The sequence below is a fragment of the Odocoileus virginianus genome, chromosome 14 (genome assembly GCF_023699985.2).
Source record: "Odocoileus virginianus isolate 20LAN1187 ecotype Illinois chromosome 14, Ovbor_1.2, whole genome shotgun sequence".
Lineage (NCBI taxonomy): Eukaryota > Metazoa > Chordata > Mammalia > Artiodactyla > Cervidae > Odocoileus > Odocoileus virginianus.
In genome coordinates, this window is record NC_069687.1 from 29495710 (window position 1) to 29513594 (window position 17885).

Genomic DNA, 17885 nt, shown 5'->3' on the forward strand with positions numbered 1-17885 from the left:
CAGGTTGGATGCATGAGACAAGTGCTCGGGCCCGGTGCACTGGGAAGACCCAGAGGGATGGGGTGGAGAGGGAGGTGGGAGGGGGGACCGGGATGGGGAATACATGTAAATCCATGGCTGATTCATGTCAATATATGGCAGAAAACACTACAATATTGTAAAGTAATTAGCCTCCAACTAATAAAAATAAATGGAAAAAAAATGGACAGGAGAAAATAATTTGATGGCAAATACCACTTTACTTAAAATCTTAGCCTTGTGTAGATACAGAGGGTAAATGAAATAGTATGAAAAAAATCAATAAATAGAAAAAAATTCCCTTGACAACAGAATCTGCAAGTCTAACATGCCAAAATGGTAGTGAGTATCATAATTTCAAAATAGCTAAATATATGAGTATAAGCAACTATAGCAGGTATTTATATGACCATAAGCAAACATTTTCATATACACAAAGATGAATCAGACACCATATACATTTTTTTCTAATGGCATAACTTTTTCTTTCAATACATGTTCAATTCCCTTTGGAAAAAACTGTAGTAAGTGAATAAGAAGACTAACAAAAGCTGAAAATAACTACAATCTGGATCTTTGAAAGATAAATTGCATTTAGGCTATTAAGGTAAATTTGATTTGACATAATTTCTCAACTTGAAAACTTAGCTCAGTGTGGTATAGACAGAAAGTGAGTAATTAATGTTTCTAAAAAGCCTTAACTGGTTTCCAGAAATAAAAAAGCAAGCTGAGAGAATCTGACTTATTCTATTAAGCTGATTTAATTGGCTTCAAGAGAGAAACCCAACGCCCCTTATGTTTCCATTCAAACTACTTGCTTTTTTCCATCACAAGCTAAAGACAGTCTCTATACAGGCAAAGGTATTTAGGTCTAAAAGATAATTTTAGCATCACATTCACTTCTTGATGACTAAAGTTCTCAGCCCTAACAGCATATGGCAATCATCTGAGGAGTCTTAAAAATACCAATGCCTAATCTCCACATCCAGGCGATTCTGAATTAATAGGGTGGCGATAAAGCCATATATCAGGAGGATTTTTAAAAGCTCTCCAGCTGATTCTAATAGGCAGCCAGGCCTGAGAACTGCTGTAGTAAATGGCCATGGGGCTGTTATGGCCTAAATTAGCCAAACTTTTTCCCACTCTGGGGAACAGACCTGACCTAAAATATATTAATTATTTTTGGCTCTTTGTAGATATAATGGCAATTAGTGTGTCAGGAAGAGAATTTTGCCTGAGTTTGTTCTAATTTAGAGTCTGATTAGACCTGCTGTTAGCTCACTTAGTCCTGGGAATCATATATTGCCTCCCTGTGCCTTGGTCAGGACTGGAATAAGTCCATCAGCAACTGCAGGGTGATAAATTCACCTTCCCAGGGTGCTAAACATTGATGGCCAAGATCTTCTCATGGTGGTAACTCAGTCTAGTGGAAAAACTGTGACAATAACTTGCAAAAATGAGTAAAATACATTAAGAGTTTTTGGTGTGCCGTGGGCTCTGTTAAGGGCTTTACATTTAGATTAAATCTCACTTAATCTAAGAAGATATGTTAACATCTCAATTCTGTGAAAGATAACTGAGTCTTAAAAAGATGTAGAGTTACACAGCTTGGAAATAGTGGTATTAGGTTCATATTCTAGACCCTAAGCACTAAGCCATTATGCTTTACTAATAGTTATAGCTTTTCTTTCATTGATTAAAAACACCTTCTCTTTATTTGTTTTTGGCCATGGTGCACAGCATGTGGGATCTTAGTTCCCTGACCAGGGATCAAACCTGTTCCCCAAGCTGTGGAAGCACTGAGTCTTAATCACGGGACCATCAGGGAAGTTCCCAAAAAACCTCCTCTTTAAACTGAGGTTTATGCCCAAGTACTGGATCTCAAAGCTTGTTTCTTAGTTCCTTGCAAAATAGACTATAAGCAATGGGAGAAATTCCTCAGTGGTTGTACATGTAAAGGCATTAAAAAATCAGTTTGGTCACTAGGTCATGTCCAACTACTTGTGACCCCATGGACTGCAGCACGCCAGGCTGCCCTGTCCATCACCAACTCCCAGAGCTTGCTCTAACCCATATCCATTGAATTGGTGATGCCAAGTCTGATTAAAACTCAGACCCAAGTAATTTATATAAAGGCAAGAGTTTCCTAATGGAGTCAATGTGAAAAGTTAAACTGATACCAGAAGACCTGGTTTATAATTATCTGTCATGCCATCTCTCTTCCTAAGGTGATCATGTTGGCGATCAAAGTGAATTAAATATCAAAATGCTTTGTGAAAAACACTATATGATTATTTATTAGTTTTTCCTCAAATTTACTGTTGGCAAGTAACCAGTGAGTAATTCAAAGCCACTGAAATAATTTGAGTTGCCTTTTCCTAATAATTCCTCCAAAGAATCATTCCTCTAAAGAATAATTTGACTCTTCTTCAATTTGACTCAGCTCCATGCCTGAAATATCACAGAGTGCATCAACAGCTCAAGAAATGAAGACAACAGCAGGAGGACATTTGGTTTCTAACTGTGACCTTGATGAACACTGAAAAGTCTTGTCTCACAGACTGTATAAAAATACCAGTCCACATGCAAATACCACAAGAGCAAAAGATTAAAACATCTAACTTTTCAAATTAATAAAAAATCATGATTTTATAAAGTTGTAGATTAAGGAAACATACCCAATACCTTACACATGCCATTAATACAGACATTTCTGCTGTTGCCGCCTTCAAAGCAAGGGGTACCATCAATGACAGCATCCAGCATTTTCTCGGAAAAGTGGCCGTCGATGGGTCGGCAGTAGAGCTCACAAGGGCGTGCTGAAGTGAAAAAGAGACAAATCCTCGCAAGTTAGCTTCCCAGCTCAGCACCCTTCCCCCAGGATTTGAACACAGGACCCCCAGGTGTCATCAATCTGGAGATTCCCATCTTCTGCCTTTCTATGACACATTCTCTGATGGGGACTTCTTTCTTATAAAGAGGTTTACAACTAATTAAATTGGGAAGACTGCTTTAAAATGCTGTCTCTTGTTACAAATGAGGAGACCTTTCAACCCAATGTTGAACTGAGCTTCTAAAAATAAGGTACTCACTATCTGGGGTTAACCTGGAAAATAAGTAATAGAAACCAGAAATGCAAGACTCCAGACAAGCAAGATGCTTGCCTATTGTTTGCAGCAAAGTAAGCAGACCACCACAGGAGATGCTTCCATGGGGGCCAGCTCATTCCTAATACCACTGCTACTATCATAAACCAAACCAACAAATATTCTCCCTTACTCTCTTCAAGAAGTCCTTGGACACAGGTTTATAACCACATAGAAACAAAAGATCTGTATTTTATCCACAGCAGAAGCCAACCTGCTTATCATAGTGGTCTCTCCCACCGTGCTAGGTCCTGCACTGAATCCATTCTAAGGTTCAATTTTCTGTTCCCTTGTGAATGAAGATGGGTGATCTCCCACAGACAACTTTTCTAAAGATTTATGTAATAAAATTCATATCTATTTGTAAGTACTTAGAATAACCAGAAAAGGAGATAACTTTCAAAACATAAATTGCCTTAAAAATTTTAATAGGTAATACATGTACATGCATGCACGCATGCTAAGTCGCTTCAATCGTGTCCAACTCTTTGCCATTCTATGGATTGTAGACTGCCAGGCTTCTTTGCCTATGGGATTCTCCAGGCAAGAATACTGTAGGAGTAGGTTGCCATGACCTCCTCCAGGGGATCTTCCATGACCCAAGGATCGAATCCGTGTTTCTAAGGTCTCCTGCATTGGCAGGCAGGTTATTTACCACTAGGGACACCTAGCAAGCCTAATATTTGTAAATAATAAGAATTCAAATAGTAATTTTCTTTGAATATTATGTCTTGTTTTTTTTTAAGTGTATAATCGAAGATTATCCCCTTCAGAAATGTCCTTTTGGGATCTCTTCTGGGTCTGTTTACTGGGGAAAGGACCATTAATTTCTTGGTGTTGTGACCAGCTGAGGGCTTGATGAGACCAACCATAAGTCCATTTGCCGTGAACACACCTCAGTGTGGATGGGACCCGAATGTAAGCCAGTGTACACAGCTCTAGGTACGGGTACTCAGGGATGCCATGATCCACATGGTAAAGAAATAAAAATATACAAGTTACACAAATCTAACTACGAGCAAAACTCAAACACGGAAACGGGAGAAATTTGAGTCAGACCTTCTACAGCATCTGCTCAAAGCTTCAAGGAGAAAGGCAAAAGTGAATAAAGAGTACCAACTGATTTTATATAAAGTGCAGTGGATAAGTTGTCTGAGGATACGAATGAAGTTAGCATGAGTTGGAGAGATCACTCCACAAAGCGCCAACAGCAAAGGACCAGCAGACTCCAGGAGCAAGGCATAACCCAGGGGTACTGTAAATCTTCATTCCTGGCAGCATGATTAGCTCTGTCACTGCCTGAGCTGGAACAGAAATGCTTAGAGGAGCCGCCTGGGAGCAATTCTGCTCTTTCAGACGTGAGAGCATCCACGCAGGTGTGCTGGGTCCAAGTGCGCTGGGAAGCAACTCAGGAAATATCAGGCTGTCAAGCGGAAGGATGGAGGCAGGGGAAGCACTTTTAAATGAGGCTTTGATTTGAGCTTTAGAATTTAGATTTGAGATTTTCTATTGATATTGAGACACATTAAACCCAAAGAGAAAGCACCCCTGAATTATTGTGGAGCTTTTCTAAAGGAATTACCTGTTCCAGCCTGCTGGGGAGGGCTGGGACTAGAGGTGCCTAAACTGAAAAGTGAAAGTCACTCAGTCATGTCTGACTCTTTGTGGCCCCATGGACTATACAGTCCATGGAATTCGCCAGGCCAGAATACTGGAGTGGGTAGCCGTTCCCTTCTCCAGGGGATCTTCCCAACTCCAGGATCGAACCCAGGTCTTCTGCATTGCAGGCGGATTCTTTACCAGCTGAGCCACAAGGGAAGCCCAGAGGTACCTAAGGGTGCAAATTTTAAGAAAACACTCACTCAGGGTTGTAAAAATGGGTCCTTGCAGCCAGTAAAACCCCCATCCAAAGGCATTTTGAATTCCAAAGTGGTGAAGTTCCAATGTTTGCCTTAGTTATATTCCCTCTGGGCTTGTGCTGTTTGACTCACTTTCTGAAGGATAAAACTATTCAGAGATTTTGTGGGTGTTACTTATTTAGTGAGTTAACAGAAATTTTTGTTTGTTAAAATAACAGCCAGTGTATTACCTGAACATTATTTACCAGATCTTCTTGTGCTTTGCAGTCATTACGTTATCTCACTCTAACAATCACAATCACCCTAGGATGTTAGTTCTCTTATTATCTTCATTTAGAAGAGAAAATTTTAGGCCCAGAGAGATTAAGTGTTCCAAGAGCTCACAGTATGAGTGACAGTGAAAGCTGATAGTTCAGCTTAGCGCTCACTCTATTAGCCCCTAACCTACACACACAGAATTATTTTTAACAAAAAAGAAATGCTTTAATGAGACCTTTAAAGTAACCACTCTTTTTGCTCTTAGACAATGCATTTATTTATGGATCACATCTGAGAAATAAACTTGGCAGAATACTCACTGGACTCCATTTTAAAAATCTTTCATGGGTCTTAAATATGGTGAGAATCACTAGCCTCTAGAGCCATGACTTCTACAGAGGGCAGAGACATAAAAATTCATGAAGGTCTAATATTACCTTGAGAAAGTTACTTACTCTTTCTGTGACTCAGTTCCTCATCTGAAAATTGGGGATAATGATATCTACTTTGCAGGGTAAATATGAAGATTAAGGCAGAGATTGTATGTAAAGCACTCAACGTGGTACCTGGTTACATTAAGTGTTTAACAAATGACAGCTGTTGTGGTTGTTGATTTCACCTCCTCATCATGACCTGGTGAATTCTGAAGGTCTTTGCCCTATAAGCTATGTATTTATTATTCCAATCCCCTTTCAGAACAGTCAAAAGACCTGTGTTTTGTAATGCTGGCTCAAATTCTCTTTCCCACACAGACACAAATCTTTCTTGAAATATCCTCTTCTCCTTCAGATTATTCCATGATGCCATTTCTAATCAATTCTGCACTGATTTCATGCTTTGATTTACTATTTTCTAAACAATGGCTCTCTTGTCAACTTAGTAGAAAGAATTCTGCACCCTGTTAGGTCAGTAGGTGGCCCCGTGACGTTCCTTTTCTGTGACTGTGGACCCGGTTCAAAGCTCTTCCACCTCCACAATGCCTGCTGAGGTCTCCACAGCTCTGTGCTTCAAAGACTACAGATTTTACAATCCCCTTAACCAGACTGCAATGTCTTCAAGAGCACTGCAGGCATCTGCGCATTGATCAGCTACTACTGCCAAGCACGCTGTGAGAAAGAGGAGCCAGGACACATGCTGGTGAGGGCCAAAAGGCATAGGAGGAGCAGAAGTAAGCACAACCTGGGAGTCTCTCCTTCACGCAATCTTTGGAGTTAGACTCAAACGGGTTTAAATCCCAACCCTGATGTTTCCATCTTGCCCAGGGCCTTCTTGCTCTTTGCATGGAAAGCACTGTCAGAGGATAACACCCTGAAACCTGAAATAAGGTATCTGGCATACAGCAGTTGTTTTAATGTGATTACCATTAATCTTTCCCAGTGAATACTAGTAGATTATGACACTCAGAAAAGGCTCTTAATCCATGAGTACTTAGTAACAGTCATAGTTCAACAGCCATAGTTGATCACAGGCAGTCATCAACACTGTTAGGGAGAAACTTGTGGACAGAGTGGCAGAAAGATTGACTCCATCCTGAGAGATCATCCACTCAGTCATAAAAATGAGCCTTGAGGGGCTTCCCTGGTGGTTCAGTGGCTAAGAATTCACCTGCCAATGCAGGGGACATGGGTTTGATCTCTGATCTGGGAAGATCCCCATGCCCTGGTCAACTGAGCCCAGGAGCCACAACTACTGAGGGCTGCATGCCTTAGAGTCTGTGCTCAGCAACAGGAGAAGTCACCGCAGTGAGAAGCCCGCCAATGTAACAAAGAGTAGCACCCCCCTCTCTGCAACTAGAGAAAGCCCGCATAGCAACAAAGACCCAGCACAACCAAAAGCAAATTTTTAAAACTATATATTAAAAAATGAACCTTGAACTTAGCAACAGGGGTCAAGGATGTTCATGGCAGCTATTTATCCAGGAAGAAACAGACACATCAATTAAGCTGCATTTACATAATGGAAGGCTAATGCAGTCACTAAGAGGAATAAAGTAATAGTGTTCCACTCCACGAGTGAATAAGTCACAGAACTGGCAAAATATGAGTCCATTTGTGTGTAAATGGAAATCTGCTGTTAACAATACTTGCCTCTGAGCAATAAGTGTGCTGAGCTAAGAAGAATTCATTTTTATTTCATTTTATTATATACAATTGCATTTTTAAATAAGAAGTATACATTTCTTTTATAAATAATATCTTGACCCTCAATCAAGACAATGGAGGAGGTCTCATTCCATGAAGAAATGCGACTTCCTTTCATCTTCCTTCTGTGATACTGGATTAGCACATCATTTACAGTTAGACAGGCTAACTGAAGTACACTGCAAGGAAGAAACACAGATTTCTATGGAACCTAAGTACAGTGGCCTATGGAGTCTTAGGGTTTCCATGGTGGCTTAGTGGTAAAGAATCTGCCTGCAATGCAAGAGTTGTAGGAGATAAGGGTTCAATCCATGGGTAAGAAAGATCCCCTGGAGGAGGAAATGGCAACCCACTCCAGTATTCTTGCCTGGGAAATCCCATGGACAGAGGAGCCTGGAGGGCTACAGTTCATGGGGACGCAAAGAGTTGGACAGCTGAGCATGCACTATGGAGTCTAAGAATACCTAGTAAATAACCTGTGCTAAAAGCAAGGGCAAAGCCCAGACCCACTGCTGTGACCCCCAGAACCTGCACACCTATGCCCCACCGGCGTGCCCAAGGCCAGAAGGAACCTGTACTTGAAAGCAGCCATTGTGAATTTAAGGTTCCAGGTTCTGAGGCAGTTTTCAAGGCAGCCCTGGAGTCCTGTCTTCCTGCCCTTTCCTCTGGCCTCTGTCTTTCATGGTGTTCTGAGTAATGTCATCAGGTGGGCCTGTGACACAGGACCTACATAAGGGGATAAGAGGAGCAATAGTCTTAGTTCTCCAAGGTCACCACAACTATCAGAGAGTCTGTACCAGACACCAAACTCACTACTTCCACAATATCCACAGAGTGGAGTGTCTTACCACCTCATCTTTCCTCACACATCCTTTTCCTCCACCTTTTCCATGCATTTACAGTTCAGCTGAGTGAAAACTCTAAAACTAATGGACTGTTGAGCTCTGCCCTCACACTGTCTGATTAATCCTCTCAAAGGAAGCTGAGGGAACTGAATGTACTCTCTGAATCGAAGGCTGCATTTTCAATTCTGCTGAAACAGGGCAGCCCAATGTTTTTGGATAATGATCTTCAGAAGTGATCATTAGAAATGAAACTAAAACTTGCTAAGAGGGATACACATGACTTCTTAGGTCAAGGAAAAATTTGCAGGCATTTCACGTTCCGTCGGTAGGTTGCAATTTGAATTTCACCATTTAAAAATTGTTTTCATACTTAATGTTTAGGCTACAGAGTGTAGCCTGGGCTAACTCTTGGCTCTATTGGATAGTATGAATTTAAGAAGTTATTTATTCTCTAAATCTATTAGCATATCCATAAAAATTAGGTCAAAAACTTAAATTTCCACATAGGATTTTCTTATGGAGTTAAAATTAAGAAAATGCATATAAAGTGTTGAGTGAAGTATGTGTACAGAACAAATAATGATATAAATTTAATATAAGCTGTTCTCATTGAAAGAAAGTGTTAGTTGCTCAGTCATGTCTGACTCATTGTGACCCCATGGACTACAGCCCACCAGGCTCCTCTGTCCATGGAATTCTCCAGGTAAGAATACTGGAGTGGGTAGCCATTCTCTTCTTCAGGGAATCTTCCCTGAGGTAGGGACTGACCCTGGGTCCCCTGCATTTCAGGCAGATTCTTTACAGACTGAGCCACCAGGGAAGTCATCTGTTCTCATTATCAGGCAGTGATACGTTTTTCTGTAAAGTAGCAAAAAAATGTGCTGTCTTGTTTTTAAAGGCATCAGTTAATTTTCCCCACATAATAGAAATTTGGGGGCTATCCTCCTGCTGTCTTCCTCTTGGCTGTCTGAGCGTGGTTGCAAAGGGCAGGCAGCAAGAGAAGAGTGAAAGGCAGAAAGATGGGACTGGGGCTGAGGGCAGCGGCATCAAAAGCATTAAAACCCTTCTCAGAGGCCTGACCCAGTGAGGCTGCCCTCTTTATCTCTTTGGCTGAAATTGGGGCTCCTAGAAATACAGATTAGCCAGTCTTCTACATTTCCCTTTTCAATTGTAGAGGAAAGTGAAGGGGAGGTGGGCTGTGAATGGTTTTGAGGTGTCCACAAACATCATCCTTACTATGCCATCATTTTCCCTCCTGAAGCCACAGATTCCTAGTTTGTGAAATGAGAGGCATCTGGCTAGATCTCCTGGGATGCTCACCACATTGACATTCTCATTTAAACACTGGGTCTTCATTGCCATGAGTGAGCCTCCTCTCTTGCGGCAGCTACTCTCTAGTTGCAGTGCGCGGGCTTCTCATTGCCGTGGCGTCTCGTTGCGGCACACGGGGCTGAGGGGTTGGTGCATGACCCACTGTGGCAACTCTGAAGGTCCTTCCAGCTGCCGAGCTCCCCAAGGGGGTGGGGAAGCCCTCAGTTGAGACTGCACTGCAGCCCGCGTTCTGTCCCTGCCTGACCCGCTTCCCTCCCTCTTCTTCTGCTCCTGTTGAACTTCCTACATGCTAGTATCCATCTCAGGATCTGTCCTAGGGAATGTAACTGTGACAATTAAAGATGTTCCTGGAAGATCCTCTTTCAGAAGATGCAGACTGAGGTCCAACCTCATGTCCGATCCTCCACATTGGCTGGAAACCTCACTGGCAGCAAGCATTACTAGGGCTGAGATATTTAGAAGCAACAGCCAAAAAATTAGCCTTAATGAGGAGCTATTTGGAGGTGTTGAGAAAAACATCCAAAAAAAGGAATAGAGATTCCAAGAAAGTGATAGCACCAAGATAAGGTCTTGGCCATCCCCTAATAGAAGATGAAGGACATAAACATATCTGATTAACATGGGCTAATCAAGTCCCTAAGAATCTACATAAATTAGTGTAAGTATCTCAGTTTCTTAATCAAACAGACTTTATTCTTCAATTCCACCTCCATTATATAAGACACTATAACCCTGACTAGGTTACTGTCCTCTATGTGACAAAGTTTCTTCATCTCCAGAAGATGGGGATGGGGGTCAGTGAAAAAACATATAGCCACAGCTCTTCATGTTGGTGCTTCCATGAATGTGATCAAGGGGAGTTTGGCTGCCTTTTTTTTTTTTCCTGCCAGGAGAGTTGGTAAAGAAAATGCCTATGTTGGAAAGTAAGTTGATCTAAATTAGTACTTTTCAAACCCTTTAGGCAGAAGAATTATTTTTCTTTTTTCAAATAAGATCTTGCAAATAAAGCAGACAAAAATCAGAATTTTATGAAACATAAATTTTGTAAGTTCAAGTATATAATGCTTAAAAATAATTTAGTGGGATCCAAAGAGACTATTAAGATGAACAGAAAAGTTTGAAATCAAGTTTACAGATGGCACTTACAGACTTATATGGTTGCAGCACCTAATTTTTTTCTATAGGTTTTTTTGTTTGTTTGCATATGCGTGAAGTTGCTTCAGTCATGCCTGACTCTGCTACCCTATGGACCATAGCCCATCAGGCTCCTCTGTCCATGGGTGGCGATTCTCCAGGCAAGAATACTGGAGTGGGTTGCCATGCCCTCCTCCAGGGGATCTTCCCAACCCAGGGAAAGAACTCAAGTCTCTTAAGTCTTTGCATTGGCAGGTGGATTCTTTACCACTAGTGTCAACATTTGTTTGTTTGCACAGCATTGAAAAATCTTGACTCACACAAACAGCTGTAAATGGTATGATAACAGTTTAGAACAACTTGATCTGTAATCTCAGGATATTTCTCAATTGAATTGTGTTGATGGGAGACTTTTATTCTAAGGTCTGTAGAAAACCAAATTAATATGTATAAGTTCATATACTGATGACTTTTCATACGTTAAAACTCAACATATACTATTTTTTGAATGTAAGCATTATTCCTTACTATATTTTAAAAAATTAATTTTGCAATTAAATTAATTAGAGAATGAAAATAGAATCAAACATTTTTGGAAGCCCTGGAACAGAATTTGAAAACTACAAGGTTTGAGGGAGTCTCTATGCTTATTCCAAATGTTTGAATCTATGATTATTCTTCTGCCGTTGGCTACTTAGCAAATCTGCCAAAACTCTGCTGTACATTGAGTTTACCCTCTCGTGGCTTCTAAGGGAAGCCTGGGAAGGTGTAAAGTACTCACTGCCTGGCACAGCTCTAGTGCTCTGCACAGAGCTTTTGTCATGAACACCACATTGCTGTCACCAAGGATGCCCATCAACTAAGCAACTAATAGCAACTCTGTAGTACAGAGTTTGATGGGGGACAGAAGTCAGTGTGTTGGTCAAGGTGGTAGCTACTCAGTTTAGAGCTCAAATAATATCACAGGAGCCTATAAGAAAACCACTGAGATGGAGAATGGAGGCTTACAGCCCAGGCAGATGAATTAAGCAGATGGCACTCAGTATAATTCTCTCACATGGTATACACAATCTCAATACCAGTTACAGATGCAAAACAATCACTCCAAAAGTGAATGAAATCTCTGTCTACTTTTATAACTCTCATTTCTTTAATACCTACTGCTATGTTATGCAAAAAGGAGGCACACAATTTGGTGCTGTTCAGTCACTAAGTCATGTCCAACTCTTTGCGACTCCATGAACTACAGCACTCCAGACTTCCCTGTCCTTCACTATCTCCCTGAGTTTGCTCAAACTCATGTCCATTGAGTCAGTGATGCTCTCCAACCACCTCATCCTCTGTCATCCCCTTCTCCTCTGCCCTCATTCTTTCCCAGATTCAGGGTCTTTTCCAATGAGTAGGTTCTTCACATCAGCTGGCCAAAGTATTGGAGCTTCAGCATCAGTCCTTCCAATGAATATTCAGGACTGATTTCCTTCAGGATTGACTGGTTGGATCTCCTTGCTGTCCAAGGGACTCTCAAGAGTCTTCTCCAACACCACAGCTCAAAAGCATCAATTCTTCGGTGCTCAGCCTTCTTTATGGTCCAACTCTCACATCCATACATGACTACTGGAAAAACTATAGTTTTGTCTATACAGACCTTTGCCAGCAAAGTGATGTCTCTTCACACAATCATTGCTTATAAACCAATGAAAAGTTAAGCTGAACCAAATCTTTTTATTCTAAATCTGGCTACTTGAACCATCAGAGTCCAGCAGACACAAATCCAACCCTGAATCTGGCAGGTGTGGGGACTCCAAACTGAGCACTTGTCACAACACTGAGGCACCTATGCCATTTTAGTTCTGCTCATTCAGGGTCTCTAGTACTACTGACGCAACTAGTTCCAACAAAGCAGAATTTCCAATATAGTACCAACTGGCTATACCTTTCATTACTATTTTTTTTTTTTGCACCCACATGAGTACATACAAGAGCTTTTCTGTATTCAGGTGCTTAGATCAGGAAATAAAATTGCACCAAAAACCAAATGACTCACTCCTCTAGAGCATGAATGACACTAAACAGTGGGAGACAAGGAGCAGATGTCACCCATGACAACCAACAGCCATCAGGGTATTTTGGAGACACAAAGTAGGAAAAGCACTTTTTTTCAAAAGCAATTGACTGTATCATTTTCCTAACAGTGCAAATATGTAATTTTCATTCATTGGCCGACACCTGGGAATCCTCTTGTGTTCTATTATACTGGATTTCAGAAACTTAACAATCCCACACAAAAGAGATGCGGTTACTTTTCACAATGTTGTTTCAAATTTCCTTAATTCAGGAACATCTTTTCTTTCATTCTCTACTGGAATAACAATGAAGAGCACAGATCCTCTTTGCTACTATAGTTTAAGGTCAATGATTTTTCCTCATTTTCAGAAGAAAATGTGTCACTGGTGCTGATTCAGGAGAAACACTGCCAAGGCTGCTGCTCCATTATCCAACTTCACTATGCCCTCATCCTCTGATGTGCATCCTTTAGATGCTTGACTTTACATTTTACCCTTATGTGGCACTAGTGGTAAAGAACCTGTCTGCCAGACAGGTACTGCATCACAGTACCCTGACAGATAAATGCTTTCTGATAATGGCTGTGGCCCTCGACCTGGACATAAGAGACACTGGTTTGACCCCCTGGAGGAGGGCATGACAACCCACTCCAGTATTCTTGTCTGGAGAATCCCATGGACAGAGAAATCTGGCAGGCTATAGTCCATAGGGTTGTAAAGGGCCAGACATGACTAAAGTGACTTAGCACACATGCATGTTGTCCCATAGATACAAAATGTTGATTTCTGGCCCAGAGATGGCTCTCACTCATTTGCGATCAAGTTACTCATTCATTTTCTTTCTTTTTTTTATTCTGGGTGCATTTTTTAAATTTTAATTGGAGGCTAATTACTTTACAATATTGTGGTGGTTTTTGCTATACATTCACACGAATCAGCCAAGGGTGTACATGTGTTCCCCATCCTGACCCTACCTCCTACCTACCTCCCCATCCCATCCCTCAGGGTCATCCCAGTGCACCAGTCCTGAGCACCCCGCCTCATGCATTGAACCTGGACTGGTGCTCTATTTCACATTTTCTACCATCTTGTCTTGCCTTGTGCTTTTCTCCCCTTACTGGGAATTGCTGACTCTACTTTGAATGCCTTCCCCTTCCTTATTGCAGAAGAGAGACAACACATGCTTAAGAATTGTCAACTGCTTCCTTGGAAGACTTTTTTGAAATTACTCCACACCCATAATGACCTTCTTTTCTGAGTTTCTGTTAAAATTATATTCAGTTCCACATACTCATCAATAAGCACTTCCAGCAGTGATTAGTTTCCGACAAGCCCACATATTGCTTAGTTGTACCTCAGCTGTTTTGAAATGAGTCATCATGTTTGATGAAATTCTCTTCTAACTCTCACAGAGCTTGGCAGGGAGTTGGAATATTCACCTTCAACATTTACTGATTCACTTAACCCAGTCAGTGTCTCCACCTCTTAACATATAAAGTTCTTGATGGCACAAGTCTCTTTTTTTCTCTGTACTGCATCACAGTACCCTGGCAGATAAATGCTTTCTGATAATGGCTGTGGCCCTCGATCTGGAATATTCCATTATAGCTCCTTACCTGGATTAAAAACCGGAAACCAGTGGTAGAATTCATTCCTATAGGGAACAGTGTCAAACTCACTGCACTGCATCTGCCGAAAAGTGGGTGTATCTGGGCGACAGGGGTGGATGTTGCACAAGCGATAGCGTTTTCTTTCTCCAGTGCAGTACTTCCCTCCGAACTTTGGTCTACACACAAAACACACAAATTGTTCTTTAATTTCCTTAACAGCCAGTATTTTATATTAAAAATGCTCTGTCCCCTCTCCCCCCATCTCCATTTCTGTCTTTCCTCTTTTTCCTACTGTACACATTCTTTTCTGGCTAACTTTTATGAATACATTCATTATTTTAGTTTCCTGTTGAAAACCCTTTAATGGCACCCTGTGACCACAGGATACAGTCCAGCCTCTTAAGCATGATGGCATGCAAGGCCATCATGATCCTGACTTACCTCACCTGATCACATTTTCTTCCCACATTCCTTCTCATTTGCACACTGCTTCCATGATACCAACCGACTTGTTTGCTTTCCCCCCCCACCCTGTGCTTCTAGATTTCCACTCTTCTCTAAATGTCTACATACTGCCCATCCTTTAAAGACAAATACATGTTATTTCCATCTCCATCATGAATTTTATCTGAATTCCTACCAGAAGTCATCTCTTTCACCTCTGGATAACATTTCATTATCCAGTTGGAGGCACTTTCTGCACTTATCACACCCAAAGGTAATTCTTTGACCAGGGCAGTTCACATTCACCGACTTCCTGTGGTCAGGACTAAGCATTGTACTTCATAGTTGAGGGTAGGCTGGTGGTTTCCTATTTGTGATGATGAAGTGATACTCTATGACTTGGCAGCTCTCCAATTCATTTCCATCTAAGAGCCTTTTATGAGCCAAGCCCTGCTAGGTTCTCACTAGACAACTGACCAATATAAATCAAGGATATAGTGTCAGCATAGGCTGGTCAGGCACTGACCTGAATCTGTGACTGTATTTTTATTGACCTTCTTTTCAATGAACTTAAGCAAACCAGCTACTGAGATCAGATATGATCACTCTATGGAGTCACCCAAGGAGACTCTGTGACAAACTGTAGCCTCTAAGATGGGAGTTAGGACCAGTTTTTCCCCTCAAGCCAAGTTAGGGGATCATCTTTCATTTCCTCAATAGGAATGTCCCTTTTCTGACAACCATGGATTGCTGACCATCCTCCCAAGAAGGCTAAGGTCTGGCAGTAGCTGATACACAACACTACCACAGATCCTGGAGCAAATTGCCTGTATTTCTTGATTACAAAAATGGAAATAGTTTTTCTGATCACATTGAAACAAACTGTAAAATAAAGATTTTCTGTAAAACAATTCTATAAGAAATTCTTGATTTTGAATTTTTGAAGCCACAGGAACCTTGTGTTTTAACAAAAAGTAAGATTTTAAAACAATTTTGCCCAAATCCCTCAAATGTACACTTACTTATAGGCATGGGAAATGATAAAGATGTCACAGTAACTACCATTTACTGACAAATTTATGTAGTAGTTAGTGTGTTGAGTTATTCATAGATATTAACTTATTAACCTTTAGGAGAAATTACATATATAATTACATATACAGTTTATATGTGTATATATACATGCATATATATATATATATACACACATACACACACACACACACACACAGAGTAATATATTTATAATAAAAAGGAGGTAAGATTTAGAACTGAGATACTGATGGAATTGTTTTAGTATATATCATTTGCCTTTTAAAATATGTGACTCTTACTGTTCAACACAGACTAATGTAAATTTAGATAAAAGAAATTTAAAACATTTTCTACTTATAGAAGTCATCATATGCACACTGCTAAAAAATTATACTTAGGAACTAGTATACCAGCAAATAATGAAATTAAGAATGTTATATATTTGTAAATCAAGAAAACAGTATTTCACATAAAATATCACTATACAAACTTAAAATATCAAAAAATTAATCAACTTGATTAAAAAATTGGAAGCAAAAAAAAAAAAATTGAAAGCAACTTGTGAAATAACTTCTATGAAATCCTTAACAAGCTAATACAGAACTCTGAGGTTTACAAAATTCTTATCCAAAACATTAAAAATAATCATCCTCAAAAAATCTGCCAACCAATTTGGCACATAATTGGTTACCCAAGAGAAGAAAACTTTTTATAAAATTATACATTCATTATGATGGAAAGAAAGCTGTGTCTTATCAGTAAAATTGGGTATGATAATCCTCACTGATAGAATGGGGTTTTTTAAGAGGACTTAATTGTATAATCTTCTAGAGACTTTCACATGGATTGCACTTTTAAAAATGTTTTGCTTATTTCTCTAAATGATGAGATCAGTTTAGTTACCCAAGTTCGAATCCAGTACCAAGCCAAAATGAGACAAAGCAAAAACTTTGTTTCAGAAAAAAAAAAAGCAGAATTTTTTTCTTCTCTATGAATCTTCCTTCTGGCTCTCTTTTTCTTTGGGAACCTACTTAGTTTCCTTGGAGAGCCCTGGGGTCACTGACATCACCCCATTCACAACTGGTCTCCCAGTGCTCAAGGAAGGAAGAAAAACATCTTTGACTTGACTTACTCAGGGTTGTTGCAGAGCCTCTCTGCACTCTGGGCTCCGGCCCCACAGGTCCTGGAACAGTGGGACCAGGATGACCAGCGGCCCCAGCCTCCAGGAATGCTCTCTGGTTTTTTGCCCACTGTGATACACTTGCCAGCCATACACCACTGAAAAGGGAAGAGACAGGAGATGCGTATGTCAGAAAGGTTTCATAACAAGCTGACTCAGGAATTCTAGCAGCCTAAACCCAGTTCTTCCTGATCAAGCAGACTTCTACAGTCACACATCAGATGTAGAACAAAGAGCATCTCATAAAGGAATTTCCCCCGAGAGTCTTGGGTTTTAGAATCAGAGAATTTCAGGAATTAAAGGGAATGTTATGTGCCTAGTTGCAGTGAAAGGAGTATGACTCAAAGTGTGACTGGCAGACTTGCATGCCAGAAAGTTAGCTTCCTTTATTAAGAAAACCTTGTTATGGAAAGCATGTCAGCTGACTGTGCTTAGTAACATAGCTGTTCAATAATATAATTGATTTACTTTCTGATACAAGCTTCTTATCTTGTTGAGAACCATAACAAACATTTTGTAGACTGGAACTGTGATAGCACTCCTTTTTAGCCTCTATGGGTATTTAATGTTTGCAACAGATAACTCATCCCCTCTGTAAAAAATCTCATTGCTGAAAAACCCAAGTTGTTACAGAAGTTTAAGTTCTTTCTGATAAGAAAAATTTCTGCTCTCCTGTAACTCTTTGCATTGTTTCCAATTCTGACATTTCAAGTGGCTCAGGAAAAATTCCACTCTCTCCCTCTTCAAGAGACTCCTTCAACAACTATCAGTTTAGGAGGGTGAACATACAAAAAGAGAAACAAGAAATGCAAGCTGGTTG

General features: G+C 40.4%; 1 protein-coding gene across 1 annotated transcript in view; it reads right to left on the bottom strand.

Moving 5' to 3' along the window:
• Positions 1 to 17885, bottom strand: part of ADAMTS12 (ADAM metallopeptidase with thrombospondin type 1 motif 12) — a 378176-nt gene that overhangs the window by 125718 nt on the left and 234573 nt on the right. Inside the window, exons 11-13 of the mRNA XM_070476558.1 lie at positions 17018 to 17163; positions 14413 to 14582; positions 2704 to 2837 (exon numbers count right to left, since the gene is read on the bottom strand). Coding sequence (XP_070332659.1) covers positions 2704 to 2837; positions 14413 to 14582; positions 17018 to 17163 — 450 coding nt within the window. The remainder of the gene's footprint in view (positions 1 to 2703; positions 2838 to 14412; positions 14583 to 17017; positions 17164 to 17885) is intronic.